We start from the raw sequence: 26834 nt of genomic DNA on the forward strand, positions 1-26834 counted from the left end.
AAATTTCACTGTGACATCAAGTCCCTTTTCCCGTTTCACTTCACACGAGTCCTTGTTCACCAAGCCTGTTAAACGCCCAGCCACCAACTCAGCGGCACTTGCAGTTGCAGTTGCAACGTGAGAGCAGTATCTTATCCATTCCGACGTGGCAGCTTCCCTGTTGTAACCAGGAGATGCCACGTCAGCAGCGAGGATCCTGAACCTATCCATGAGTGGCTACTGCAGGCCACAAGCTTTAAGGCACTTGCGCTCCATAACCATCAGGCTGAAACACCTACCAGACCTTTTTTTTATTCTGTTGCATTGATTGTTTTTGTTCCGTGGAAATGCTAGTATGATAAAAAAAAGTTGACTCCTAATCTTAGGTAAAGTTAGACAAGAAAATGTGATTGATTCAGGAGTTGGGTGAGCAATCTTATGCTGCAATCCCATAAACAGTTAACAGACCCACGTAACTTTCTTTTTGGATATTTATTTATACACTCGGGGTGTGAGTGTAATGTGCCATCCTTGTAATAATATTAAAAAGGAAAATGCCCTGACCAAATGCATGATTCAACTTGGTGAGGTTAAACCCCAGAAGATATCTGATTTTGCTTTCATTTCTCGGAGTAAAAAAAGCGACTCATTTATAATCCATGGACATGATTAATGAGCATAGCTGCTAAAACTCTCTCTCCCAAATAGCTTTTGCGGAAGTTAACAGCAAGTGAAATCCTCATCTTTGGCCAACAATACACCACCAGCGCATCAAAATATCATGGCTACTAATTAAAGAGGAAGGTCCAGACCCTTGCCCACCTCCACCCCAATCATCTGAAGAATCCCCTTGTTTAGCACCTGAAAAAGCCGATCGAACCTTGAGAAACTCGAGTACAGTACAAGCAACGCTGCAAACATGACATGTTTGTGAAGATAGATAGTGTAGTGAATGAATTCCTTCGTTACCAGCTCCACAAGGAAGGTGCCGATGAGGCCAATCATGCAAGCCCTGGAGTTCCAGATCTCGGCAGTCTGGGTGAACCCCAAGAAGGGATCGCTCAGCTTGGGCTGCACCCTGGGCACTTCAACCTGAACACAACAGGAAAATGAACAGCAGTTAACTGTAGAAAAGAAACTCTTTTTTGGCAGTTACCACCAGAAGCATTTTCTTTTTTTCGCTTGTGCCACTCACCCCTGGAGGAAGCTTTGCAGCACGCACTCTCAGAGCAACGGCTCTGGGCGATGGCAGGCATGGAGCAAGTCTCTTGCGGCAGAGGGGTCGATGAGCCAAGAAGGATGGTGCGGAAAGACCACACTTTGCTGCCATTGCTGGGATTGTTCATTTAAACCCAGAATTTTTTTTACAAAAAGTTCGAAGTTAATAGGCATCAAACAGTTAAATAGCTCGAGGTTAGAGTTTGGGAACTCGGTTTCACACAGCAGGCAGGGAAGAGAAGAGCCAGGGGTGGGAATACCTGGCGGGCACTAGCTCTTCGCCGGCGAAGGCCTCGGCACCTGGCACCTGGCGTAGGGCGGCGGCGGCGGCGGCGGTAGCCCACCCAACCGTCGCAGACAGAGAGTGAGCGAGCGCACGGCTTTGTTTCACCTCACACAAGTCTTGGTTCACAACTCAGCGGGACCAGCAGCTGTAAGCTGTAGCTGATCTCAGTCTCAGCTCGACGCATTGAGCATGAGCAAGCAACGTGAGAGGAGAGCAGTATCTTATCCGTTCCGATCGACGTGGCGGCTTCCCTGCTCTAACGAGGGGACGCCACGTCAGCAGCGAGGATCCCGAACCTATCCAAGAGCGGCCGCTGCAGGCCACAAGCTGCCCCTTGTGGCTCCCATCCCACGCTAACATACTAAGGCCCTTGCGCTCCATAACAAATCACGCCTGAAACACCTACCACACCACTCTGCACAGACCGACGACGACGACACAGGTGCCATACATGGCCTCCCAGCTCTCCGCCGCCGCCGTGCCGCAGTTCCACGGCCTCCGGGGCTACGCCTCGCCCAGGTCCGCGGTGGCGATGCCGTCCGTGCGGGTGGGCAGGAAGAGGTCGCAGGGCATCCGCTGTGACTACATCGGCTCCGCCACCAACCTGGTATGTATATGTGTCGTCGGATCACTGATGGCGGGGACACGGCCAGAGTGAGTACTGTAGTGAAGTTCGATGACGACCTATCACTGATGGCGTGCATATATGGTATGCAGATCATGGTGACGACGACGACGCTGATGCTGTTCGCGGGCCGGTTCGGGCTGGCGCCGTCGGCGAACCGGAAGGCGACGGCGGGGCTGAAGCTGGAGGCGCGCGACTCCGGGCTGCAGACGGGCGACCCCGCCGGGTTCACCCTCGCCGACACGGTGGCCTGCGGCGCCGTCGGCCACATCCTCGGCGTCGGCATCGTGCTCGGGCTCAAGAACATCGGCGCCCTCGACCAGATCATCGGCTAGATCCCTACGTTGTTAAGCTGAGACTCAGCAGCCTCGATCGCGCCGCCGACCGGCCGGTGCTTATGTAACGTGCGTGTGTGTACATTGCATGCATCTTGGTTCCAATGGACATAGCTCTTGTTGCTTCTTTTGGCCCCCGATCGGATATTCGGATGAGATTCCATTCCAGGTCGATCGTAGTCATAACTGAAAAAAAAAACTCACCCAAGTTTTTTTTTTTGAAGAACTCACCAAACTACCCAAGTGTCCAACTCCCAAGAGCAAGCAGTTTTTTTTTTTTTTGAGGGGAAACCACACTTATTATTCATGGAGTTGGTCATAACTCATAGGAGTTACAAATGCCCGAAGGCGGATTTAACAGCTAGACATGCCTGCCTTGTGTCAAAAGAAATCAAGCTCCTAGCTAGAGCATGAGCATCAACATTGAAAATTCTATTCTCATGAACGAAATCAACAAAAACAAAATCACGAGCCCGCTCCTTGATCTCCTTGACAACTTGGCAATAAGGAAGAGCAAGCAGCTAACGGATGCAAGGCATAAATCTATTGGGTTGGGCCTTGTGTGCCATGCAGCCCAGTGAAATCACGTCTATGGGCCATACAGTCCAGTGAAATCCCATCCATGGGCCGGTCCACGGCTCTAGGAGAAGATTGGAGACGGTTACGGTTTTCCTTGACGAGAGAGAAGCAAAACCCTCGCATAAACCTGCGTCACTGTAGTGCTGATAATTTTTGTTGGCTCTGGTGCCCTGTGTTACCTTTTGCAGTTAAATGCTAGAGGAAACAAGGTGAGCAGCAAAAGTTCTTGTTCAGTTTGACGGCTTAGGCTTCAGGGCCTGTCTAATTATGGCTTGTGTTATTTAAAACAAGTATATATATGTGGTGTGTGCTTCTTAACTGTTTAGTTTAACTGTTTTTTATCGAGACATTAACATTTAACAATATTTGTTCTTAATGTTTCTCAACTTTAAGTTTTTTTTTAATTTAAATTTCTTTGAGGTGATAGTTAACGTCATAATTTATGAAAAAATGTATTATGATTTTCTATATTTATTTTATTAAGTGGAGTGGTGATAGTAGATAAAATTATATGAAATATAATGATGAAAATGCATAATATATTTTTAAAAATAAGCTATGTTGTCTGCTATCACCTCACAAATTTTAAAATTAAGACTCAACTTGCTCGTGGAGAAAAAGAAATCTTGTTATGGGATAAAATTGGATCCTGCGAACACAAGGTTGATATATGCTCTTGTGGTTCGGTTTATGATGAGTGATTGTCAACGTGAGCCACGCTATGAGTTGAGTTGTTGAGCTAACCATGGCGTGAATTCGGGTTGTGCAACATGTCTCTTGGCTTGTGGTGCGCAGGTGTGGAGCTTAGAGACGGTGGTCAAGAGGGTCTGTGTCAATGGACTAGGAACGGTGAAGGACGGATGCAGGAGCTTGGACTGAGGGACCGAAGAAGCCGAGTGATTGTCCGTGGGTGGCTGACACCGGGGGCATCAACAAGTGCAAGAGTACATTAGAGTAACCGTGTTGACCAAGTCAAGACGTCGGTCATGCAAGTCAAGCGAAGGCTTTAAAGACTTGGCGCCAGGCAGTCGAGGACGATGGTGACACGTGTCGAGTGGTTTGGTGGTTTCAGCCTCAAAACCACAGGGTGGATAGTTTTCGAGTTTGGGCCTCAAAATCCGGGTGTGGTTCCGGCGGGAGTTGGAGGCTGAAAACCCTAGTTTGGTTTTGGATAATTGATGAAACCTATTTGGACTAACCCTATACTCTAAGTGTGAAATTGAGATAGGTTGGTCCAATCCAAGTGGTGGAGCTAGATGATGGTCATGGTGGTGGTGATGGCCTAAGTGAAGTGAAGATCAAGTGCTCCAACTTGGAAAAGAAGAAAGAGAAAAAGAAAATGGACTCAAGGCAAAGGTATATTTGATAGGACCATTTTGTTTTGCTACTCAAGACACCAAGTGGGTGTGAGTGGGTTTAGATAGTCATACTATTAAGAGGGGTGATCTCGACGCAAATACGGTTGTCTAAGTGTCACTAGGTGAACTAACACCATTCATTTGCATTAGGACCTAGTAAGTGCTAACATCCCTTAGAAAACATGTCTGTGAAATGCTAACTCACGTGCACAAGTGATGAAACTTGGTGGAGTTAACACATTTGCACAAGGGATGAAGTTGGAGTTGAAAAAGGAGTAGGAAAGAGGGTATGGGTGTCACCGGACTCTGCGACCGGACTCGCCAGGACAGTCCGTTCAGTGATCCAGGACGCGGGTAGCAGGGTGGCCGCGACCAGACGCTGGCTTGGCCAGGCTACCAGAATCACCCGTGCCACCGTTGCTCTACTGGCAACATGGTGGTGAGCGCGACCAGACCCTGGGCGAGTCCAGTCACTCTGACTGGACGTGTCCAATCGTTATTTTTCCGCTCTGGACCTCTCTGGATATCACCTCTGACTAGTGGTGAGTCTGGTCATTGGACCATCGGGTCCGGTCTTGACTCTTGAGTGACGAGTGTGAGAGAGTAGTTGTTGGCACCCAATGACTATTTCCTTTTGAACGGGACATGTGGCGCAGCGGCCGCGACCGGACGCATCTGGTCGTCTCTGCAGCGGGTCCGGTCATCACGCAGAGAAGGGGTTAAGTCCCCAATGGGTATGTGACTTTTGACACTCAGAAAGGCACTGGCATTCTACTTGCTGCAAAAGATGATTAGTCATTTCATATAATATGTGAGGGGTAAAGTTTTTGAAGGTTTTGAGAGAGCGAAGGTCCTGATGCCTGCTGCAAATAGGTCTTTGTCGGGTAAAGCTTTTGAGAGTGACGGTCCCGATGCCTGATCATGGACAGGTCTTTGTCGGGTTACTACGGTGCAATGCATTTATGCAATGCACGTATGTATGTGATGATGCAAGTAAGTGCATTTGCATGAAAATATTAAAAGGGGTAAACATATTATACACTCCGTAAAAATGATGGTTATGCTTGAACAAAAGATAAGCTCTATATATAAGACATAATACCATTCAAGAACCTGTATGGTTATAGATGTGACGGATAACATTGAAGATAAAAAGGATTAGTTTCCTGCGAATGTCAGCTTAGATAAAATTTGGTTAATGCATATTATAAAAAACCTAAAAAAATTGAACAATATAATCTGCAAAAAAAGAGAAAAACATGTTGGTGTTTGTGGGTTCGAAGGTTGAGTATCTATCTAAAGTCAATTTCTGATAGAAGTCGCTGACTAGAAGGCCGCTGACATATGAAGGGTGCTGAATGACGAAGGCTGCCAACTAACTAAAACTACTGAATAACGAAGGTTGTTGAGAGACGAAGGCTGCTGACAGACGAAAGCCTCTGAATGACGAAGATCAATGACTGACGAAAGATGCTGGCTGAGGACAGCCGATGACAGATGAAGGCCACTAACTGATAAATGCCGATGACTGACGAAGGCTATGTACTAATGATGCCCAGTGATCGATGAAGGCCACTGACTAGTGAAGGCAACTGACTGACGAATGCTGTTACTAGCGAAGGCTGATAACTGACGAAAGCTGCTGAGAACCAACGATAGATGAGGCCGCTGACAAATGATGAAAGCCAATAACTGACGAAGGCTGCTGACAGACGAAGGCTGTTGGCTGATGAAAAACATTGACCGATAGAGAATCACTGAGATATGTGATAAAGGTTGAATATTTCATGAGAACCGTTGATTGATGGAGAGTACTGACTGGCAAAGGCAAATGATTGTTCGGGACCACTTACCGACGAAGGCGAATAACTGATGAAGACCACTGATTGATGAAGGCGAAGCCACTGACTGGCGAAGGCCACTGACTGATAAAGGTCAATAATTGATGAATATCATTGATTGATGAAGGCGAAGCCCCTGACTGGCGAAGATCACTGACTGACGAAGACTGATAACTGACGTAGGCCGTTGACTGACGAAGGCTGATAACTGACTAAGGCCGTTGACTGACGAAGGTTGATAGCTGACGAAGGATAATAACTGACGAAGTTCGTTGATTGACGAAGGTTGCTGAGTGACGAAAACTGAATTTTATGGGGCTAGTATCTAATGTAAACTATGTATCTTAAGATTGTAAAAAACGTGCATACAACGAAGAAAATATACTCTATGAGAAGGTTAGCTTGCAAGGATAAGAAATACTTACAATGGTGGTGACATGCATGTCAGTAACAAAAAAGAGATTCAACAAAAATTAAAAAAGTGTTTTAAGTTAGCCGGGTTAGGGCCAAGTATGTATAGCCACTCAGGCCATACCTTTGATGTGGCAAAGGCCACGATAACTTTCTTGGTCACATTGGTGATAAGTTTTATGCGAAGGTTAATTTTCAAATTTTGCCTTGAGAGACGAAGGTTAAAGCATGATTGTGACAAAATAAATCATATGAACAAAAGGCGTTAGTGTTTATAAGCTGGTGAGAAATACTCACTTGAATTGATTTGGTTCATGCGAGGAGGTGCTTTCAACATCGATACGAGTTAGTAATTTATGTACATACATAATTCAGATAATTGTATTGGTGACCCAAAAGCGAAGGTTAGGATCATCAAAATATTAAGACAAAGTGCTTAATCTGAGTAGAGACTAATGTACTTCGATGTGTATATAACTCAAACATGCGTAAAGGTAGCAGGTGCAAGCTGGGTACTTATCTGATGTGATAGCGCAGAGTGTTAATTGGCTCGTAAAAACAGATCAACTGAAGATTTTGGTCCAAACCAGATACTAACCGGAGATGATAACCCAGTACAATTCCCGAATTCTGGCTGGAGATATATTATATCTTAAGAGTCACCGAAGGCGGCCAGAATATGATAAAGTCGAATATTTAGTACACACGGACGGCACATTGTCGATACATGGTGTCAGATTTTCGAGATGGCAAGACAAGGGCAAGGACAGATACACTGACGCAATTGTTTTTTCTTATTTTTCTTGTTCAACATCACCATCTATGTGATTTTGTAACAACAATGTACTATGCGCAGCAGGAGCAGCGCCGATGGCTCGGCATGCAGCAGCTATTAGCACCGAAGGCTTCACTGGCTGGAGCAGTGTTGCACCTTCGGATGTCGTTGTGGCTGGCTTCACATATTGAGCTATGTAATTAATGCGGACCTGCACATGACAAACTCGAAGCCTTGCAATGTCTCGTGGTTAGCATGCAAAGATGTTGCCTTCGGTGGAGGTCTTGGACTTGAAGGTTAGTTGTTTGGTAAATTTTGCGGATTTTTACTTTCACACGAAAACGGCCAAAGTTTTTTTTTGAACGAAGACTAATATAAAGTGAGCAATATACTTATCTTGAGCGGCAGCATTGATTGGAGTTTTGCGTCGTCATTCAAAGGCTCGAACCAATGAATCTTGCCGGCCAATGAACATATAGAGTCCACGATCCAAGTGTTCTGAACTCCAGCCTTCACGCGAGGACTCAGACAACAAAAGTCAGAGGTCCCGAGCGAAGGGGTAGCAGAATAGAGATTGCCCCAAGGTTTCGACGTAGGCCTGCTGGTGAAAACCCCGAAGGATGGTACTAGCCTTAGCCTGGACCTTCAGCGCTGCCGCCCTTCGCGCACGACTTCGACGTCGGATGTCGCGGCGACAGTCTACGTGCTTGCGTTCTAGCTGGAGGCCCTGCATTTGCTCAACCAAAAGACTTGCGTTCCTGCTGGTTAGGTAGCACATAGAAGAAATCTCACGTACATCTAGAGCTCGGACCTTCCTTGCTTCGGATTTTTTTTACAAAAGCAGCCGAAGGCTTTTGGAGCTTGGGTGATTTATATATTATGGTTTTTTTTTGCAACAAGGGCCCGAGACTTTATTCCTTTTGGTGATTTTTTTGAGACAAAAGCAGCCGAAGGCCTTAGGAACTGCGGTGGTTCATTTTTTTTAACAAGATGGCCGAAGGCACAGGGGCTTCGGTTGCTTTTTTTATTTTATTTTTTAATGAACAGCCGAAGGCTTTAAACCTTTTTGGCTATTTTTTTTAACAAGAATGGCCGAAGGCACGGTTGTTTTTGCAGTTTTTTCTTTAGAAAAAAGGGCCAAAGTGTTTTTTCTTAATAAAAATGGCCGAAGGTTAGAAAAGAGTTTTAGGTAATTTTTCTTGAACAAGTAGGTGAAGTTGAAACTGAACGTACCGACTCCGCTAGCTACGAGGGTTTAGGGAGATCATACCTTTGCCTCGGAGGTTCTCATATAATCAAACCTTCACTCCCCGCAAAAAAATTATTCGTGCCGAGCACGGTGGGCGCCAATGTTAGGACAAGCGTCTCGAACAGGGTTGAGAGGTGAATGCTCCATGGTAAATGCTAGCTGGAGAAGGTCCCTTGGTGAAGGCCGGTGGGAGAAGGCCTCCCGGAGAAGACCGACGGGAGAAGGCTCTGGGAGAAGGCCTGTGGGAGAAGGTCTCCCAGAGAAGGCCGATGGGAGAAGGCCTACGGGAGAAGGCCTCCCGGCGAAGGCCGACGTGAAAAGGTCTCCCGGAGAAGGCTGACTGGAGAAGGTCTCCCGGAGGCCTACCGGCGAATGCCGAGAGGAGAAGGTCTCGCGACAAATGTCACGGACGAAGGCCTGATGGTTGCGCCGTGTGAAGGCTCCGCGGAGAAGGCTTCACACTAAAGGTCTTATGCGGAGGCTCAGCGGAGAAGCCCCCATAGCGGAGGCTCTACGGAGAAGGCTCCATGATGAAGGTCTGGTGCAAAGGATCCACGGAGAAGGCTCCCAGGAGAAGGCCATGCGACGAAGGCCTGACCGGCAGTGGCGTAGCCAGGATTTGTAGCTATGGTGGTCCATTGTCTAATTTTTTTAACTGCTATAAACTTAACATGTTGGTAGACGAAGTACATGAATTGCAAAACACAACTAAAGAAAAAGAGGACATACGGAGTTCATATTACATGCCCGTAATAGTTGAAGAACAATATGGTGCGCCTTTCAATAGCATGTGGATGATCTCCATCACTCAATTGTAAGAAGATATCACACTCAATAAAAGTCACTAGACAATCATCTAGGAGGCTATCACCCATCTTAATTATTTTTTGAAGAAGAGATGCAATATCACCGCTCCTCTTCATATTTCAGTAAGTCCGCAAGAGAATAAAATATTGTTTCAATTTACCATTCTAATAATCAATTGACAGAAAAAAATCCTATCCTACAATTAAAATTAAATAGTCCAATATTACCGTGCACTCCAATAATGTAATCTAATGACACAGAATAAAATAAGATTTTCTGCACGAGTTAGGGCGTTCTACGTTCAGCGTTCCTTCAGACTGAGAGATTGGGAGGAAAAAAACAAACCTGACTAAACGAGCAGGCTAATTGAAGACCGGAGACGTACCTGCATTCCCATTTGCTGTCGCTCACAGCCTCTGGTCGCTCGTCGTCCGGCGCCTGCCGCCGGCCCGCCACCGCCGCACGTCCTCACAACACAGCAAGGGATACGAAGGGGTGTAGACCGGCCGTATTCGTGAAGGGTCGCACGACGCGTATTGGGGAAAGGCCGTAGTCGCTCCGATGTATTCGATGTTTGGCTGCTCAGGATCCAAACTTCCTGTATCTATGGGCTTTGTATGGGCCGAGCACATGGTGGTTCGTGAACCACCCTGTAGCTCCGCCCCTGCTGGTCGGTGAAGGCCTGCCAACGAAGGCTCCAACATGCAAGAGGGGAGAGTGAGGCGACGACTAGGATTTGCGAAAAATGAGTGAGAGAGGAGAGATCCCCCTTCCCCTCATGTTCTTGGCATTATATAGGAAAGCGAAAATTTACAAGTGACCCCTCGGTGGAGGTAGGTTTTACATGCCACTCCAATAGGGCTAGTCGGGCCTCTTCTAGGGGACTTGCTCCATGTGAATATGGCATGTCCCAACAGTAACGTTGATTTTGCACGTAAGGACATATGCCCCATGCATGTGCATATGCCAGCGACAAGCCTGACAAGGGTGCCGATGTCCGCGATGGGATTCGGAGCGATGGTCGGGCCGATTGGGACACTCATCATCGACACATTCGGGAGTTCCTACTTCAGGCGCGTGTCCCGCGCCGAGGCTTCGGCGAACGAGGAGCAGCAGCGCGGGGCGGCGCCGCACGGCCACATGCATGCGCATGGCTCCTCGGTGGTAGGCGATGCGTCATCGAGTCGTCGTGCAGGTACTAGTAAAAATGCCATCCCTGCTAATTTGAAAGGTCAGCAGGAGAACTCCTACCTATTTTTTTTTTCATTTTCATATATAGAGAAAGAACAGGCATTTTTTAGAGTAAAGAGAGAGCTTTATTAGCTAGACACCAGCGTTAATACAATCAGCTTCCAGGGAGTCCCGAGCACACACAGGTGCTTGTTCCCACCATGCCTTAGAAAGTTTAGTGCGTCTAGCTAAACTAGCTACAGAATTTGCTACCTCATTACAAGCCCTCTTTACTTGCATTGGGACACTTTGAAGTCCCCTACGAGTCTCAACAAAGCTCTGGCCTCCTCCATCACTAGCTCTATCTCAGACCTGTCCGAGGCTTGGTCTTTGATCCTTCAGCGACGACCCAGGCGCAGTCTGTTTCTAAAATTACTCTTGAGAGACCCCAATGAACTGCCCATCGTAGCCCTTCAACACATGCTAGCGCTTCCGACTCTGGGGCACTACCACAATGCTCCAAGAAGCGCCAAACTGTGAAAATGACGCACCCATTACTGTCCCTTGCAACCGCTACTGCACTTCCTTCGCCGGCCTCTTCCGAGAAGGACCCGTCGACGTTGATCTTGGTCCAGCCCACCGGTGGAGGCTCCCACGCTCTGTTGGCTGTTGTGGCGCCTCCAATCTTCCCAATCCTCCTTGATGTCATGGGACTCTTTCCCTAGGGTCGTCAACGATTATCTCCCTGCAGCACATAAGTTTTTCACGATAGTCAAGCAAGAAACCTACAGATTCGTCCACCGACACAGACCCTGAGTTTGTGGGTGATATTGTTGTGAGGGGAAATAGTTTTCTAACCGTGTTATTTTTAGAAATAGTTTTTAAAAAGGGTTAAAAATAAAAAAAATCGCTGGCAGGACGCTAGATGCACACCATTGGCCTACAAGGGCTATGTTGTCTACTTCATCAAATAATTTTATATAGCACTAATAAGTACGCATCATGAATGCTAAACTGGCCCACAGAGTAGGCCGTGGCCCAACTGGCATACCCCGTGGCTCCACCACTGCCTTTAGTAACACATATTGCTTGCCTCTTTATTTACAGACTAGCTTTAGCAGGAATTAAAATTAGAAATGCTATACAATACACATGTGTTTTAGCAAAAAAAAGCACATGGATTTTTTTATCTTTGCCACATCATCAATTTCCAAGAAAAACTATAGTGTTATTAGGAGTTAGGACTGATCTAATAATGGAATAAAACAGCGGACAGAGGTGCTTGTGTGGTGTTGCAGCCTCATCAGGCTCTCGGCACGTACGTACCTGTAAAAGAAAAATATTTCTTTGGAAACCTAAAATTTTGAGTGGACCATGTAGTCCGTCTACATGGAGGATAGCCCGACCACGTTGATCATTGAGGGGCTCCTTAACTCCGCGGCGGCAGAGAGATTCTACAAAATTGTACAAGTGTAGGCTGCCGAATCCGATGAGATGGCCGGTCACTGTATACTCCGATTAGATGGTACCAAAGGTCACTGCTGTTGCGTCTTTTCTTTCCTGTTCATCACTGGCGGGAAAGCGCTTGCGACCATGGACTCGCATGCACGCTCGCCGCTTGCCTGCGCCTACTACCGCAGCAGGGGCGTGTGCCCCCAACCCTAAAAAATAGTGAATTTTTTTTAATACTCTTATAAATATTATAATGTAAAGCATATTTTGCCCATTTTTACTCGTATTTTATCATAATATTATGATTTTTTTGTTATGAACACTAACTGTATATGTAAAAGCATAGAAAATTTGTTGAGATGTACACTTATATATATATATATATTTATCACACTTATTATGTGTTATTATGTTTGTCCGATCTCCTTAATCAAAGTAGCTGGTTCCGCCAGTATCTCCTATAGCCGCGCGCGCTGCTAGCGCAAGCCGTCCGACATGTACGCGACAACACCGCACTGGCCTCTGGCAGCAATCATGCCCCATCGTGGATCCTCACCCCGCCAGCGACGAAGCCAGGAATCGACGAAGCCAGGGCTGGCTTCCTCTTCTTCTTCCTCCAGCCCCTCCTTGCCTTCTTCTTCCTCCTCATGGCGGTAGCCCGGGCTAAGCCCGGGCTCCATGTAAATCATGGCCGTAGGGGGGGCTGGAGCACGGGTAGCCCCCCCCCGCTGGCTTCGTCGCTGCTCCCCGCAATAGAGATCTTGAGTATCCTGTTTGTACCTTACACGCGTCCTTTAGATGACAGGAATGGCAGCGTGATACACGATGGGTAGTTGGACCCTATTGATCGGCCTGCTTCCATATTCAGATTGCACCCTACACGCACGAGTATAGATGGTCAAATGGGCAACTGGCACCGCACGCCCAGACCCGGCCAAGGCATGGCCCAAAGGGGATCGGGCGTGCCATGCCCGCCCATGGGCCACACCTACGGCCCGGGCATAGCCCTTTACGGCTCGCATCCTAGTAAAGTTGCTATAGTTCAAGACTGGCCTACTCCTACAACTACAAATGCTAAGTGAGGAGTTGCAACAGATCCTAGTAGAGTTGCCATAGTTTCCATCTCTAAGAAGCACCCGTGGATGCAATCTAGAAGAAGAGACTTCAAGGGTGAAAATAAAAATAAGTTAGGGGTGAACCTATAAAAGAAAGTGATGAAATGGCCTAACAGTGAGTGAAGAGTTATGGTACATGAGCTCAGTGGCGGACCTAGTGGGTGGTCAGGGTGGTCCACCGACCACCGTGTGGGCCACCAGTCCACTGCACCCGTCAACCATACATCATGCTCTACGAGATACAGATGGTAGCGTGCGCGGTCCATGACTATGGCTTCTTTGCTGCTTTCATCCGGAGGTGGATCGGTTGCGGGGCCCATGACTACGGCTCGGGCCACATTCGGCCCAAGCAGGCAAGCACGCGCTACCATGACTACGCGCTGGACCCAGGCCTCGTCTACGAGTACGAGACTACGACGCATCGTACCAGGAGTCCAGAGTCCAGACTGCTCTTCGTGACTTCGCGTGCGCCAGCGCCGGCTCCAGCTCGACCGCTCGGTGCCGTGCCCAGCGCGCCCGCTGCCGCCCTACGAGCACTCCAGCAGATCATCGTCCGTCGCTTTGCCTGGCCTGGCCATCGCCTGCAAGACTGATCGAGTGATCGCCAATCCTTCCTCAGTTCCTCAGGTGATACTCCCCGTCCATCCCCGTGCTTCCTCAGTTCTAGGTTTTTTCTTCCGATCGTTAGTTTTGCTAATTGGCAAGTGTTTTTTCCAGAACTCTTGAGTCTTGAATTATGAAAAGAAACGGAGACATTCGATCCCTTTTTTCAGAAAGCAGCAAAGAAGGCGGCTGCTATTGACCCACCTCCGGATGAAAATATTGTGGAAGAGCAGAATCAAAAAGAAGATAGAGTACAAGTTAAAGAAATTGCAGATCATTTGCCCTCGCCCCCGCTAGCATCACCGCCACCACCCGCATCAAAGCCGCCGGCGTATGACATCAATCGCCTACCATATGATCTAGGTGAAAGGCTGCCCATTGAAGATTATCCTGTTAATGATCAAGATGCAATTCGTAGAGCATATATTACTAAAGGTGCTTGCAAACCTTATATCCATGATTTTCCATACCGAAACATTGGAGGCGTACCTCGTCGATTCAGTATACAATGGTTGTATAATTATGAGTGGCTTGAATATAGTGTCAAGAAGGATTCTGCATTTTGCTTCATATGCTACTTGTTCAAGAAGGGCAGTGGGTCAAAAACTTTTATTGTTGATGGATGGAATAATTGGAATATAGGAAACACAACACTTCTCAAACATTCTGGTTCTAGGGCACATAAAGCAGCTCAAGAGAAGTACATTGGTTTTATGAATCCCAAGGTAGCAATTGATTATAACATTGACAAGTGGAGTGAGGAGGAGCTTCGTCTTTACAAGAAAAGATTGACATATTCACTTAGATGTATCAAGTTTCTTTTGCATCAAGGATTGGCATTCCATGGACATGATGAAAGTGAAGAGTCTAGCAACAGAGGCAACTTCATTGAACTTTTAAAGTTTCTTGCAGGAAATAGTGAAGAAGTGAACAAGTATGTCTTGAACAATGCACCAGGTAATTGCACTTTGACTAGCCCAAAGATACAAAAGCAAATTATTCACTGTTGTGCCATAGAAACTAGAAAGAAAATAATTGAGGAACTTGGTGATGAGCCCTATGCAATTTTAGCTGATGAGTCTAGTGATATATCACATAAAGAACAACTAGCTCTTTGCTTGCGTTATGTTGATAAACTTGGAAGGCCATGTGAGCACTTTATTGGAGTTGTTCATGTAGATGATACTACCTCTTTGTCACTTAAGAAAGCAATTGAAGTTTTCCTTGTTAGTAATGGATTGAGTATGTAGCAGATTAGAGGTCAAGGTTATGATGGGGCTAGCAATATGAAAGGAGATATTAAAGGGCTCAAAACTTTAATCATGCAAGAATCACCTTCCGCTTATTATATTCATTGCTTTGCACATCAACTCCAACTAGTTCTTGTTGCTGTTGCCAAAGGAAATACTGACTGCAAGACTTTTTTTTGATCAAGTATCTATCTTGTTGAACATTGTTGGGGTTTCTTGCAAGCGTCATGATATGCTTCGAAATGCTAGGCTTGAGAATGTCAAGAAAGCACTAGAGTGTGGTGAGCTTGAATCGGGGAGTGGATAAAATCAAGAGATGGGTTTGTCTAGGCCTAGTGACACTCGGTGGGGCTCTCATTACAAAACTATATGTAGCATCATCACTATATATTCCTCAATTCATGATGTGCTCATTGAACTTGGTGCTGATAATGCATATAAGGAAGATTGGACAAAGATACATTTTATGCTTGGAGTATTTGAAACCTTTGAGTTTGTTTTCTTTGTGCACTTAATGTATGTTATTCTTGGATATACAAATGAGTTATTCGAGTGCTTGTAGAGAAGGGATCAAGATATTCTTAATGCAATCTCACTTGTTAATGTGGCAAAGAGCAGAATGCAGGAGTTGAGGTCTAATGGTTGGGATAATTTTCTTCAGAAGGTCACTTCTTTTTGTATTAAACATGGTGTTGAAGTTCCTGCTATGGATGGTGCTTATGTGCCTTATGGAAAATCAGCACGGTATGCTCGTGCCCGAAACCAAACAAATGATGACAATTTCCGAAGAGAAGTATACATTGGTGTCATGGATCAAATTAGTCAAGAGCTTGATAATCGGTTTGATGAGATCAATATGGAGCTACTCTCTTGTATGTCAGCCTTCAGTCCTTCCAACTCCTTTGCTTCTTTTGATGCACGGAAGGTACGCAGATTGGCTGAATTTTATCCTAAGGACTTCTCCAACAATGATTTGTTAAAACTGAAATTGCAACTTGATAATTATATTGATGACATGCGACAAGATGCTAGCTTCCAAGGTCTAGACAACATTGTTGATCTCTCAGTTAAGCTTATTGAAACAAAGAGGCACAAAGTGTATGATATGGTGTACTTGCTTCTCAAATTGATATTGCTTTTACCAGTGGCAACTGCGAGTGTTGAAAGGGTATTTTCTGCATTGGTTATAGTGAAAATAAAGTCAAGGAATAAGATAGGTGATACTGTTTTGGATGATTGTCTAGTCACATTTATTGAGGGGATATTTTCTACCAAGTTAATGAAGATGATATAATGGAGACATTCATGTCATTGAGAAAGCGGCGGATAAACAAATAATATTGTAAGTCTCCTATTGTTATATTTCAAAGTATTTGTATTTCATTTGAATAATTTATATTAAGATTTGACGTCGTTTTACCGAATTATAATATGGTTTTACCGAATTATAAATGGTTTACCGAATTGTATAAGAATTTTTTTTGCGGCGCATACCCTATGCAAAAATCCTGGGTCCGCCACTGCATGAGCTACTTTATTACAAACTCGACTACTGAAACTCAAATGAAAATCTTCGAAACTCCGGCTCAGATCCTCCATCTGTTGCAGTGTAGGGGCAATCGCCGACTTCTGCTTGGCCCGATTCATGCATATAGACTGACTAAAATCTGACAATCAGTCTCCAAGTGTAAGCGCGTTGTGTTGTTGGGCTTCGTCGCGCTGCTTCATATTGGGCCTCGGGCTAGTTTCGACGGAGAGCTGTTGGGCTTCGTCGCGGTGCTTCCTATTAGGCTATGGGCCATGTTTCTCCGTGGCCTTTCTGTGAGGAAGTTCTGCCACTATGCCTTTTTGCCTTTTTCTTTTTTCAAAAATACTCCATTAACGCCCTGACACTCTCCCTACTGTAAGTTGAAGGAAAAAAGTTACAGAAATGAATAAGAAAAATGTTGTTTAAATCCTGACAAACTCCTGTGGACACCATTATTTCTAAACACGACTAGTAGTATATTCATTCTTCAACGAAATTTACACGAAAAAGGTAGCACCGTTCCTTACATACAGAACCACAAAGAGAAACCACCATATATAACACTGATTTTGCGTTACGTCGCATATAGTACTCTTGGGCGGTACCAGTGCTCGATCAGGCGAGGATTTCTAAACTCTCAGCCTTAGTGCGATCAGAGACGCAGCGACCATGGCTATCCACGCCCTTCTTCCCAGCATCGCCGAGGATGCTGCCGCAGAAGTCCTGCATGCACCACCAAAACAGAATTTACTAGTCGCACGAATCATGGAACACCACAAGCGAGGGGGCATATGCTGATTTGCATGCAAGGGAAAAAGATTTGCAGTGGGTCAGGTGGTTTCACTTACTCAGATGCCAAGAACTTGCACGATCCGAAACCTGCCAAGAACACGAAGAAGAACATCACATCACATCGCCGGTGACCAAAACCAGAACTGATGGATGGGGATGGAAATGTTCCGTACTTGGGTCCCGTTTGACGAGGGCTCCGGCGCCGCCGAAGTTGCAGGCGATGTCGGAGTTGCCGTTCTGCCGGTAGAAGATGCTGAAGGCGTAGGAGGCGTGGGTGAGGAGCGTGTTCGGCTGGTAGCACCGGCCGCCCGGCTGCAGCTGGGAGCAGTCGGCGCCGCCGGGGCCGCACGCCCAGTCCAGCGCGTTCTGGAGGTCCTCCTGGGTAGCGCCCGGCCGGGCCACGCACCACGTCACGCCGTCGATGAACGTCATGTTTGCCTTCCGGTGGCGACAGTGTCGGGATAGGTGTCACCGACTCTGCCTTTTCCTGTGGCATGATGCGTCCGGCGGCTGCAGAGGCTGAACACGACGCAAGGAAGGGCAGAGTTATGATGAACTCAAAGAGAACAGAGACTATGACTCCGTGATCAAATCAAACAATCTGAATATTTACAGCTAAACAGGATTTTTATGGACACCACTACTGATGACCATATAAAAATGCTAATTATTGGATCATGCATGTATAGTTTGCATGCATTGTCAAATAATGGGTTACTGACAGATGTACATGAGCACACTCTGAATCCTTAGCACATGAGAAATATGGTCGAAAAGATGCAAGCAAAGAACAAGATTGTAATACCAGTACATTACCAACCTATGAACCAACCAAGAATCAAAACGCCATGCATGATCATGAGCTCCTTTCTCTTCATGGCTGAAGCAGAAGTTACCAAACTGGAAGACTGTCCCTGCTTTTCACTCGGCCCTCCTTCCTCCCCCGTGTGTGTGAGTGCCTAGGGAATATAACGGGAATATGAGTGAAGACCAGATGTACCGACAGTAAAGCAGTCACTGTTCATGGGAAAGGGCTGGATTATGTTGGTCCTTCGGCTGCCCTGCATAGGTAAGCAGCAAGCTTACCAACCACTCACTCACTATGGCTAGAGGTAGAAGAAGATATTGAGAACAGCTCACACACACAGCATAAGCCTAGCGCTGGCCGAAAGCTCTGCTTCTGGATGTGGCAAACTGAACTGCTCTTTTGCATTGCCTTAGGTGTGATATATATACAAGTGCTAGCACCTCTACCAGGTATATAGTCGTTGGTAAGTACACCAACTACCTACTTCTAAGGTACACCAACTACTCCTAGTACTATCAGTACAAAGCTTAAATCAGCCTACTACCAAGACATGTCTGATGTAATAGTTACCAACTAATATACTAGGGGTGGCCTATTACCATACTGCTACAGCAGTAGAGACTAGACAGCCGAGCTGACCAAATGCCAACTCTGCTGCAGCAAGAGAGATAAAGAGATCAACAACAGATTATGCCTTACAATTCTTCCCCTAATCCTGCTGCTAACCCGATGCTTTGACCTCATCCATGCCAATCATCTTCCTTAGCTCCATGAACCGCAAGCGCTTGAGTGACTTAGTGACAATGTCAGCGAGTTGTCTGCCGGTCTCGACGAACTCGATGACGATCTGCCCTCCATCGATATAGTCCCGGAGGAAGTGAAACTTGATGTCAATGTGCTTGCTCCGGTCGTGGAGGACAGGGTTCTTGGCGAGGGCGATGGTGGGCTGGTTGTCCACCATCAGAGCTGGCGAGTGAGCTTCCTCGCCGGTCAGCTCACCCAGCAGCCGGCGCAGCCAGACAGCCTAGCACGCCGCCGTGGCTGCTGTGACGTACTCCGCCTCACACGTCGCCAGCACTACGATCTTTTCCTTCAGCGACTACCAAGCAATGGGGGCCTCTCTAAGGAAGACGAGCACGCCGGAGGTGCTCCGTCGTCCGTCGATGTCGACCGCCATGTCTGTGTCGCTGAAGACAGTGAGCTCCGGCTCACCTTCCATTGCCTTGGGGTGCCTCACTAAAGACCGTGAGCCACAGCCCACCCTTGCTGCCACTCTTGGGGAAGATGATCGCTTGATCGAGCATCCCCTTGACGTAGCGCAGCAGCCTCTTCACCATCGTCCAGTGATCCTCGCGCGAGTCCTCCATGAAGCGACTGACATACCCGACCGTGAACGTGATGTCCGACCGAGTATGCGTGAGGTAGCGTAGCCCGCCGACGATGCTCCGGTAGCGCGTCGCGTCCACCTTCGCCGCCATGTTGTGCTTGGACAGCTTCAGCTACTCCTCCATTGGAGTTGCGCACGGCTTGTACTCCACCATGCCGCTACACTCCAGCAGCTTCTTCGCATAGGCGCGCTGGCCCAGGGAGATGTGCTCCTTCCCCTGCCTCACCTCAATGCCGAGGTAGTAGGAGAGCGTGCTGAGATCGCTCATTTTGAAACGAGCAACCATCTCGCGCTTGAAGCCGTCGATGTCCTTCGCCCACGCTCTAGTGACGATCAAGTCATCCACATACACGCCGCCGACGAGCTCCTTATTCCCCATCGTCGCATGTACAACGCGTGCTCTGTGGCGCAGCGAGTGAACCCAAGCTCACCCAAGGTGGCGTCGAGCTTGGCGTTCCACGCCCGAGGGGCCTGCCGTAGCTCGTAGAGCACCTTCCGCAGCTTGAGCACCTTGTGCTCAGCGCCCTTGATGGCGAAGCCCGGAGCTTGCTTGACGAAGACCATCTCCGCGAGCTCGCCGTTGAGGAACGCAGACTTGAGGTCAAGGTGGTGTACGCACCAATCCTTCGCTGCTGCCATGGCCAACAGCAAGCGAACAAACTCCATTCGTGTCACCGGAGCAAAGACTTCCTCGAAGTCGATGCCCTCACACTGCACGAAGCCGCGGGCAATGAGCCAAGCCTTGTACTTGACAATGGCACCACGCTCATCCTACTTCACCTTGTAGACCCACTTCAACCCGATTGGCCTACAGCCCACCGGTGGATCCATGTCCCATTGTCCTCGATGGCCTTCATCTCTTCCAACATCGTCCGACGCCAATTGTCATCGCGTTCAGCCACTACAAATGTTGGTGGCTCCTCTGCACTAACAAGGAGCAGCTCTGGGTCGTCGAGAAAACAATTGGCCAACATAGGAGCTCCTCCTTCGCTGATGATGTTGTCCACCCGCCTGAACCGAACCTCCTCGCCATCGTGGAAAGCATCCATGTACTCATCGATGTCGGTGAGTGGAGAGGTGAACTCGATCGGTGGTCCATGGCCTCCCTGTTCTGCTGGAGTGGTCGGCATCACTGCTGGACCACTCGGCACCACTGTCGGAGTGGTCGAATCTAGTGCTAGAGCGGTCGACAGCACTCCTGGAGTGGTCGGCTCCATTGCTGGAGCGCTTGGCACTGCTGCTGAAGTGCTCGGCACCCCCTCTAGAGTGGTCGGCATTGCTACTGGACTGCTCGGCACCACTCTTGGGGTGGTCGGCACCTCTTCTCCAGCGTCTCCACCACCGTGGATGACTAAGTGTTCGACAACGAAGGTGCTGCCCAAGCTGCCAGCTTCCCTCATGCCCGGACCCTCCTAGTCCTAGGCCGCCATCTCATCAAACACCACATCCCTAGAGATCACCACCTTGCCTCTCTTGGGATCATAGAGCCGATACGCCTTGGTGCCCTCCTCGTAGCCTAGGAGCATCATCGGCGTGCTCCTGTCTTCTAGCTTGCCAAGGTGAGGCTTGGTGTTTTTCACATGGTGAAAGCTCTAGTTTGGTTTTAGTAAATTGATGAAACCCTAAGTGCTAACCTAGTTCATCTAAGTGATCATGAGATAGGTAGTATTATTCCAAGTGGTGAAGCAACGGTGAAGATCATGATGATGGTGATGCCATGGTGATGATCAAGTGCTTGGACTTGGAAAAGAAGAAAGAGAAAAACAATAAGCTCAAGGCAAAGGTGAAATTGATAGGAGTTTTTTGGTTTAGTGATCGAGACACTTAGCGAGTATGATCACATTTAGGATCGATAGTTGTACTATTAAGAGGGGTGAAACTCGTATCGAAATGTGGTTATCAAAGTGCCATTAGATGCTCTAACTTATTGCATATGCATTTAGAATCTAGTGGAGTGCTAACACCCTTGAAAACATTTATGAAAATAAGCTAACACATGTGCACAAGGTGATACACTTGGTGGTTGGCATATTTGAGCAAGGATGGAGAAGTTGGTGAAGTGAAGGAGGTGATAGTCACTGAAAAACAGTGACCGGACGCCGGTCACATGGTGACCAGAATCAGGAGAGCAGCATCCGGTCATTTATAAAATCAGTGGTGTGCTCGGGCTACTCTCAGCTTGAGACCGGACTGAAAGCTCTAGTTTGGTTTTGGTGAATTGATGAAACCCTAAGTGCTAACCTAGTTTATCAAGTGATCATGAGATAGGTAGCACACTTCAAGTAGAGAAGCAAATGAAGATCATAACATGACAATGGTGATAGCATGGAGATGATCAAGGGCTTAAACTTGAAGAGAAGAAAGAGAAAAATAAAAAGCTCAAGGCAAAGGTATAACTTGTAGGAGCTATTTTGTTTTAGTGATCAAGACACTTAGAGAGTGTGATCATATTTAGGTTTGATAGCCGTACTATTAAGAGGGGTGAAACTCGTATCGGAATGCGGTTATCAAAGTGCCACTAGATGCTCTAACTCATTGCATATGCATTTAGGATCTAGTGGAGTGCTAACACCCTTGATAATATTTGTGAAAATATGCTAACACATGTGCACAAGGTGTGTGCAGGGTTGAGATGGGTTTGGGTCCCTCTCTCCCTCCCACCGAGCTTGTGAGGCGGGATTCGGCGCTTTCGGGAAAATGAAATGCCTATTTTCTATTGCGCCGAATGCAAATTCTTGGTGGTTGGCACATTGGAGCAAGGGTGGAGAAGATAGAAGTGAGAACAGAGCTGATGCCAGCATCGGTCCAGTGACCGGACGCTGAATCCAGAAGCACCGGACGCTGACTGCCTGCGTCTGGTCGTGTTGACTGTCGGTACAGTGGCTAGGGTTTACCACCGGACGCTGGCTGTGTCCGGTCGAGGAAAACCAGGTTTCGACCCTTACTGTACTCGACCGGACGCTGAGGTTCCAACGTCCGGTCAGTTTTAACCAGACGCGTCCGGTTGAGGTCGGTACCTTACTGGAAACGACCGGACGCTAGGGGTTCAGCGTCCGGTCAGTTGAAGCTGCTGCGTTCGGTCACCGTCATAACCGTTGGAATCTGACGAACAGCGTTTGAAGGCGATGACACGTGGCGTCCATCGGGCGACCGGACGCTGAGGGCCAGCGTCCGGTCAGTATGACCGGAGCGTCCGGTCAGAGCGCGTTTTGCCTAGTGAAGGGGTATAACGGCTCTATTTGATTGGGGCTCTATTTATAGCCCCATGGCCGGCTCAAAGGATAACTCTTGCACATTTTCATTGACATAGCAACCTTGTGAGCCAAGCCAAAGGACTCCCACTCATCTACATCATTGATTCATCATCATAGTGAGATTGGGAGTGATCCAAGTGCATTGCTTGAGTGATTGCATCTAGAGGCACTTAGTGATCGTGTTTCGCTGTGGATTTTGCTTGTTACTCTTGGTGGTTGCCGCCACCTAGACGGCTTGGAGCAGCGATGATCGTTGAGCGGAGGTGGTGATTGTCTCTGGCTCCGATCGTGGTGATTATGAGGGGTTCTTGACCTTTCCCCGGCGGAGCGCCAAAAGGTACTCTAGTGGATTGCTTGTGGCTTGTGTGATCCTCATCTTGTGTTGGTTGTGCGGCACCCTATTAAGGGTTTGGCGTATGAAGCCAATTAGCGCGTGAACCTCTAAGTGAGTGAATCGCCACAACGAGGACTAGCTTGCCGGCAAGCAAGTAAACCTCGGTAAAAATCATTGTGTTCATCATTGATTCCGAGGTGATTGGTCATCATTGTTATTCATCTTCGTGATTGATTGGTTCATTCATCTACACGGCGGTATAACCCTCTTAATCACTCTCTTTACTTTACCACAAACTAGTTGACAAGCTCTTTAGTGTAGCTAGTTGTAAGAGCTTGCATGCTTGGTTGATGTGGCTCTTTAGTTAGCCTTTGAGAGCACACTAACATAGGATAGTGTCATTGCTCTTGTGTGAATTGACACTATCTAAACTAGAATTGTGGTAGGTGGCTTGCATTTTGAGTAGGCTAGTGCAACACTCGCTTCGCCTCATAATTGTCTAACCATTTGGTTAAGTGTTGTTGTAGAAATTTTTATTAGGCTATTCACCCCCCCTCTAGCTATTAGGACCTTTCAAGTGGTATCAGAGCCGAGGTCACCGTTATTTGAGGCTTAACAACCTTCGGTGTTAAAATGGCTCAAATCAACAACACCAAGAAGTCACCCCAATTTGATGGCTCAAATTATTCTTATTGGAAGTCAAAGATGGCCACACATATCAGGTCAATCAATAGAAAGGTGTGGAAGGTGGTAGAAACCAAAATTGAGATTGGTGATCCGGAAAATCCCACCGCCGCCGAAGAAGTGCTTCTCCAAAACAATGACATTGCTCTAAGTGCCATTCATGATGCAATTGATGTGAGAACTTTTGAGCAAATCAAAAATATTGAGATGGCTCATGAAGCTTGGAAGAAATTGGAAGAATCTTTTGAGGGTACTCAAGCCGTGAAGGGTGCAAAGGCATATATCCTCAAAGAAAAGTTTGCAAGCTTCAAGATGAAGGAGGATGAGAGTGTGCCGGACATGTTCCATCGAATGGAGGTGATTGTAAATGATCTCAAAGCACTCAGTGAGAACATAGAGGACAAGTACTTCTCAAACAAGTTCTTGAGATGTTTGCCCAGGAGATTTAAAATGTTGGTCACCTTGCTAGTGAGGAGTGGTGTGAACACAATGACACCAAATCAAATCTTGGGAGATATCATGACCGATGATGCTTATAGAGATGATGATGAGAAGGAAGAAAAGAGGGAGAAGAAAGATGAGAAGAAGGATGACAAGAAGAAGAGCGTGGCATTCAAGGCCACATCATCCAAGGGCAAAGCAAAGCAAGAAACATCAAGTGAGGATGATGATTCATGGGATGATAGTGATGATGAGAAGATGGCTCTCTTTGTTAAGAGGTTTGGCAAGTTCATGGTAAAGAAAGGCTACCGTGCAAGAAGAAAGAAGTCTTCATCTAAGAACAAAGATGAGTCAAGAAGATACTTCAAGTGTGGAAGCAAAGATCATCTTGTTGCTCAATGCCCATATAATAGCGACAATGATGATGACAAAAAGAACAAGAAGAAGGACAAGAAAGAAAAGAAGGAGAAAAAGGACAAGACATTCTTCAAGAAGAAGAAGGGTGGATCATATGTGGTCACTTGGGATAGTGATGCTTCCTCAAGTGATAATGATGATGATAGTGATGATCACAAGACCACCAAGAAGAAGGTTCTTGCAAGTATAGCAATCAATGAGAAGCCTTCTCTCTTCGACTCTCCATCATGCTTCATGGCTAAGGCCACTAAGGTACAAACTTGTGATGATGGAAGTGATAGTGAACATGATAGTGATAGTGATAATGATGATGATGAACCTACAAAAGATGAATTAATTGACATGCTAGAAGATGCTAGAGAACACTTTAACATCTCAAGAAAGGAATGCAAAAGCTTGCGTAAGGAACTAAAAGCCCTTAAGCAAGCATTTGATGAGCTTAATGCATCTCATGAGAGGCAAGAGGATGCCCATGAGAAGATTTACAAGGCTCACAAAAAGCTTGAAAAGGCTCATTCCTCTCTACTTGATGAGCAAACTAAAAATAAACATGTTGAAACTTGCAATGTAGGTTTAACTTGTGATTTAATTGATACATCACTTTCTATGCCTATCATTGTTCCTCCAACTAACCATTCTTGTAGCACTTCCACTTCTACCTCATCTAGTAGTAATGGTCTCACTTGTGATACCTCACTAGTGGTTGAGAATGAGAACCTTAAGAAGGAGGTAACTAAGCTCACTCACACCTTGGCCAAGGCTTATGGTGGTGAGGACCGCTTGCTTATGGCCTTGGGTAGCCAAAGAGCTTCTCTCTACAAAGAGAGATTGGGCTATACCCCTAAAAAGGGCAAAGCGGTCTTTGCTCCTCACAAGACAAGTTTTGTGAAGAACAATGGTCGATTTTGCACTAGTTGTAAGCAAGTTGGTCATAGAGAGCATGAATGCACCAACAAAAACAAAAATGCTAATGTATCCTCCATTAAGCTTAATTCTTCCTATATGCTTGTTAAGGATACAAATGATGTGAAGGCTAAGTTCATTGGCAAACCATGGATGGGCTCAAAGAAGAAAGCCATTTGGGTGCCAAAGAGCTTGGTTACTAACCTTTAAGGACCCAAGCAAGTTTGGGTACCTAAAAAAAATTGATCTTCTTTTGTAGGTCAATTACAAAGTCGAAGGAAGGCATTGGGTTTTTGATAGTGGGTGCACTCAACACATGACCGGTGATGCAAGAATGTTCAACTCAATCAACACCAATGGCAATGATGGCTATGATAGTATCACATTTGGTGACAATGGCAAAGGCAAGGTCAAAGGGCTTGGTAAGATTGCAATATCCAATGACTTGAGCATATCCAATGTGTTGCTAGTAGAGAGCTTGAACTTCAATTTGCTATCCGTGGCTCAATTGTGTGATCTTGGATTCAAATGCATATTTGGGGTAGATGATGTAGAAATCATAAGTGTAGATGGCTCTAACTTGATCTTCAAAGGCTTTAGATATGAGAATCTATACTTGGTTGATTTCAATGCTAGTGAAGCTAGATTATCTACATGCTTGTTCACTAAGTCTAGCATGGGTTGGTTATGTCATAGAAGGCTTGGTCATATTAGAATGAAACAATTAAATAGATTGGTTAAGCATGACTTAGTTAAAGGCTTGAAAGATGTTGTGTTTGAAAAGGATAAGCTTTGTAGCTCTTGTCAAGCCAGCAAACAAGTTAGAAACACCCATCCTAAGAAAAGCATGATGAGCACTAGTAAAGCATTTAAGTTATTGCACATGGATTTATTTGGGCCAACACAATACACTAGTATCGGTGGTAACAAATATGGATTTGTGATCGTGGATGACTACACTAGATACACATGGGTATTGTTTCTAGTGGACAAAAGTGATGTATTTGCAACATTCAAATCATTTGTCAAAGGCATTCACAATGAATTTGAAACAACCATCAAGAGAGTTAGAAGTGACAATGGTAGTGAGTTTAAAAACACTAGAATTGATGAGTTATGTGATAAATTTGGAATTAGACATCAATTCTCGGCCAAGTACACACCTCAATCAAATGGCCTTATTGAGAGAAAGAATAGAACACTCATTGATATGGTAAGGTCTATGCTTAGTGA

General features: G+C 46.4%; 3 protein-coding genes and 1 pseudogene across 3 annotated transcripts; 2 read left to right on the plus strand and 2 right to left on the minus strand.

Moving 5' to 3' along the window:
• Positions 1–560: 560 nt before the first annotated feature.
• Positions 561–1682, minus strand: LOC136549385 (light-harvesting complex-like protein OHP1, chloroplastic). Its single transcript, XM_066540629.1, has 4 exons — positions 1458–1682; positions 1175–1311; positions 949–1071; positions 561–840 (listed from the first exon to the last, which is right to left on the minus strand). The coding sequence occupies exons 2-4, from the start codon at positions 1307–1309 to the stop codon at positions 772–774; spliced, it is 327 nt and encodes a 108-aa protein (XP_066396726.1). The 5' UTR covers positions 1310–1311; positions 1458–1682; the 3' UTR covers positions 561–771.
• A 174-nt stretch (positions 1683–1856) lies between these two features.
• Positions 1857–2568, plus strand: LOC136549384 (photosystem I reaction center subunit psaK, chloroplastic-like). The gene is made up of 2 exons (XM_066540628.1): positions 1857–2090; positions 2201–2568. Exons 1-2 carry the CDS (start codon positions 1935–1937, stop codon positions 2441–2443), a joined length of 399 nt encoding a protein of 132 aa, XP_066396725.1. The 5' UTR covers positions 1857–1934; the 3' UTR covers positions 2444–2568.
• A 10877-nt stretch (positions 2569–13445) lies between these two features.
• On the plus strand, positions 13446–16347 carry LOC136548017 (uncharacterized). Its single transcript, XM_066539678.1, has 3 exons — positions 13446–13655; positions 13974–14737; positions 15672–16347. Exons 1-3 carry the CDS (start codon positions 13446–13448, stop codon positions 16345–16347), a joined length of 1650 nt encoding a protein of 549 aa, XP_066395775.1.
• An 863-nt stretch (positions 16348–17210) lies between these two features.
• On the minus strand, positions 17211–18251 carry LOC136550890 (major pollen allergen Ole e 10-like; annotated as a pseudogene).
• Between the last annotated feature and the right edge of the window lie 8583 nt (positions 18252–26834).

The sequence above is a fragment of the Miscanthus floridulus genome, chromosome 4 (genome assembly GCF_019320115.1).
Source record: "Miscanthus floridulus cultivar M001 chromosome 4, ASM1932011v1, whole genome shotgun sequence".
Taxonomy (NCBI): domain Eukaryota; kingdom Viridiplantae; phylum Streptophyta; class Magnoliopsida; order Poales; family Poaceae; genus Miscanthus; species Miscanthus floridulus.

What these genes read in the sequence shown, in the direction of transcription:
- LOC136549385 (XM_066540629.1), bottom strand. Translation starts at nt 1,309, where the DNA reads ATGGCAGCAAAGTGTGGTCTTTCCGCACCATCCTTCTTGGCTCATCGA. An exon ending in CTGCAAAGCTTCCTCCAGGG is followed by an intron (nt 1,072 to 1,174) that starts GTGAGTGGCACA and finishes TGTTGTGTTCAG; the next exon opens with GTTGAAGTGCCCAGGGTGCA. An exon ending in GCACCTTCCTTGTGGAGCTG is followed by an intron (nt 841 to 948) that starts GTAACGAAGGAA and finishes CGGCTTTTTCAG; the next exon opens with GTGCTAAACAAGGGGATTCT.
- LOC136549384 (XM_066540628.1), top strand. Translation starts at nt 1,935, where the DNA reads ATGGCCTCCCAGCTCTCCGCCGCCGCCGTGCCGCAGTTCCACGGCCTC. An exon ending in TCGGCTCCGCCACCAACCTG is followed by an intron (nt 2,091 to 2,200) that starts GTATGTATATGT and finishes TATGGTATGCAG; the next exon opens with ATCATGGTGACGACGACGAC.
- LOC136548017 (XM_066539678.1), top strand. Translation starts at nt 13,446, where the DNA reads ATGGTAGCGTGCGCGGTCCATGACTATGGCTTCTTTGCTGCTTTCATC. An exon ending in CAGAGTCCAGACTGCTCTTC is followed by an intron (nt 13,656 to 13,973) that starts GTGACTTCGCGT and finishes CCCTTTTTTCAG; the next exon opens with AAAGCAGCAAAGAAGGCGGC. An exon ending in AATAGTGAAGAAGTGAACAA is followed by an intron (nt 14,738 to 15,671) that starts GTATGTCTTGAA and finishes GGCAAAGAGCAG; the next exon opens with AATGCAGGAGTTGAGGTCTA.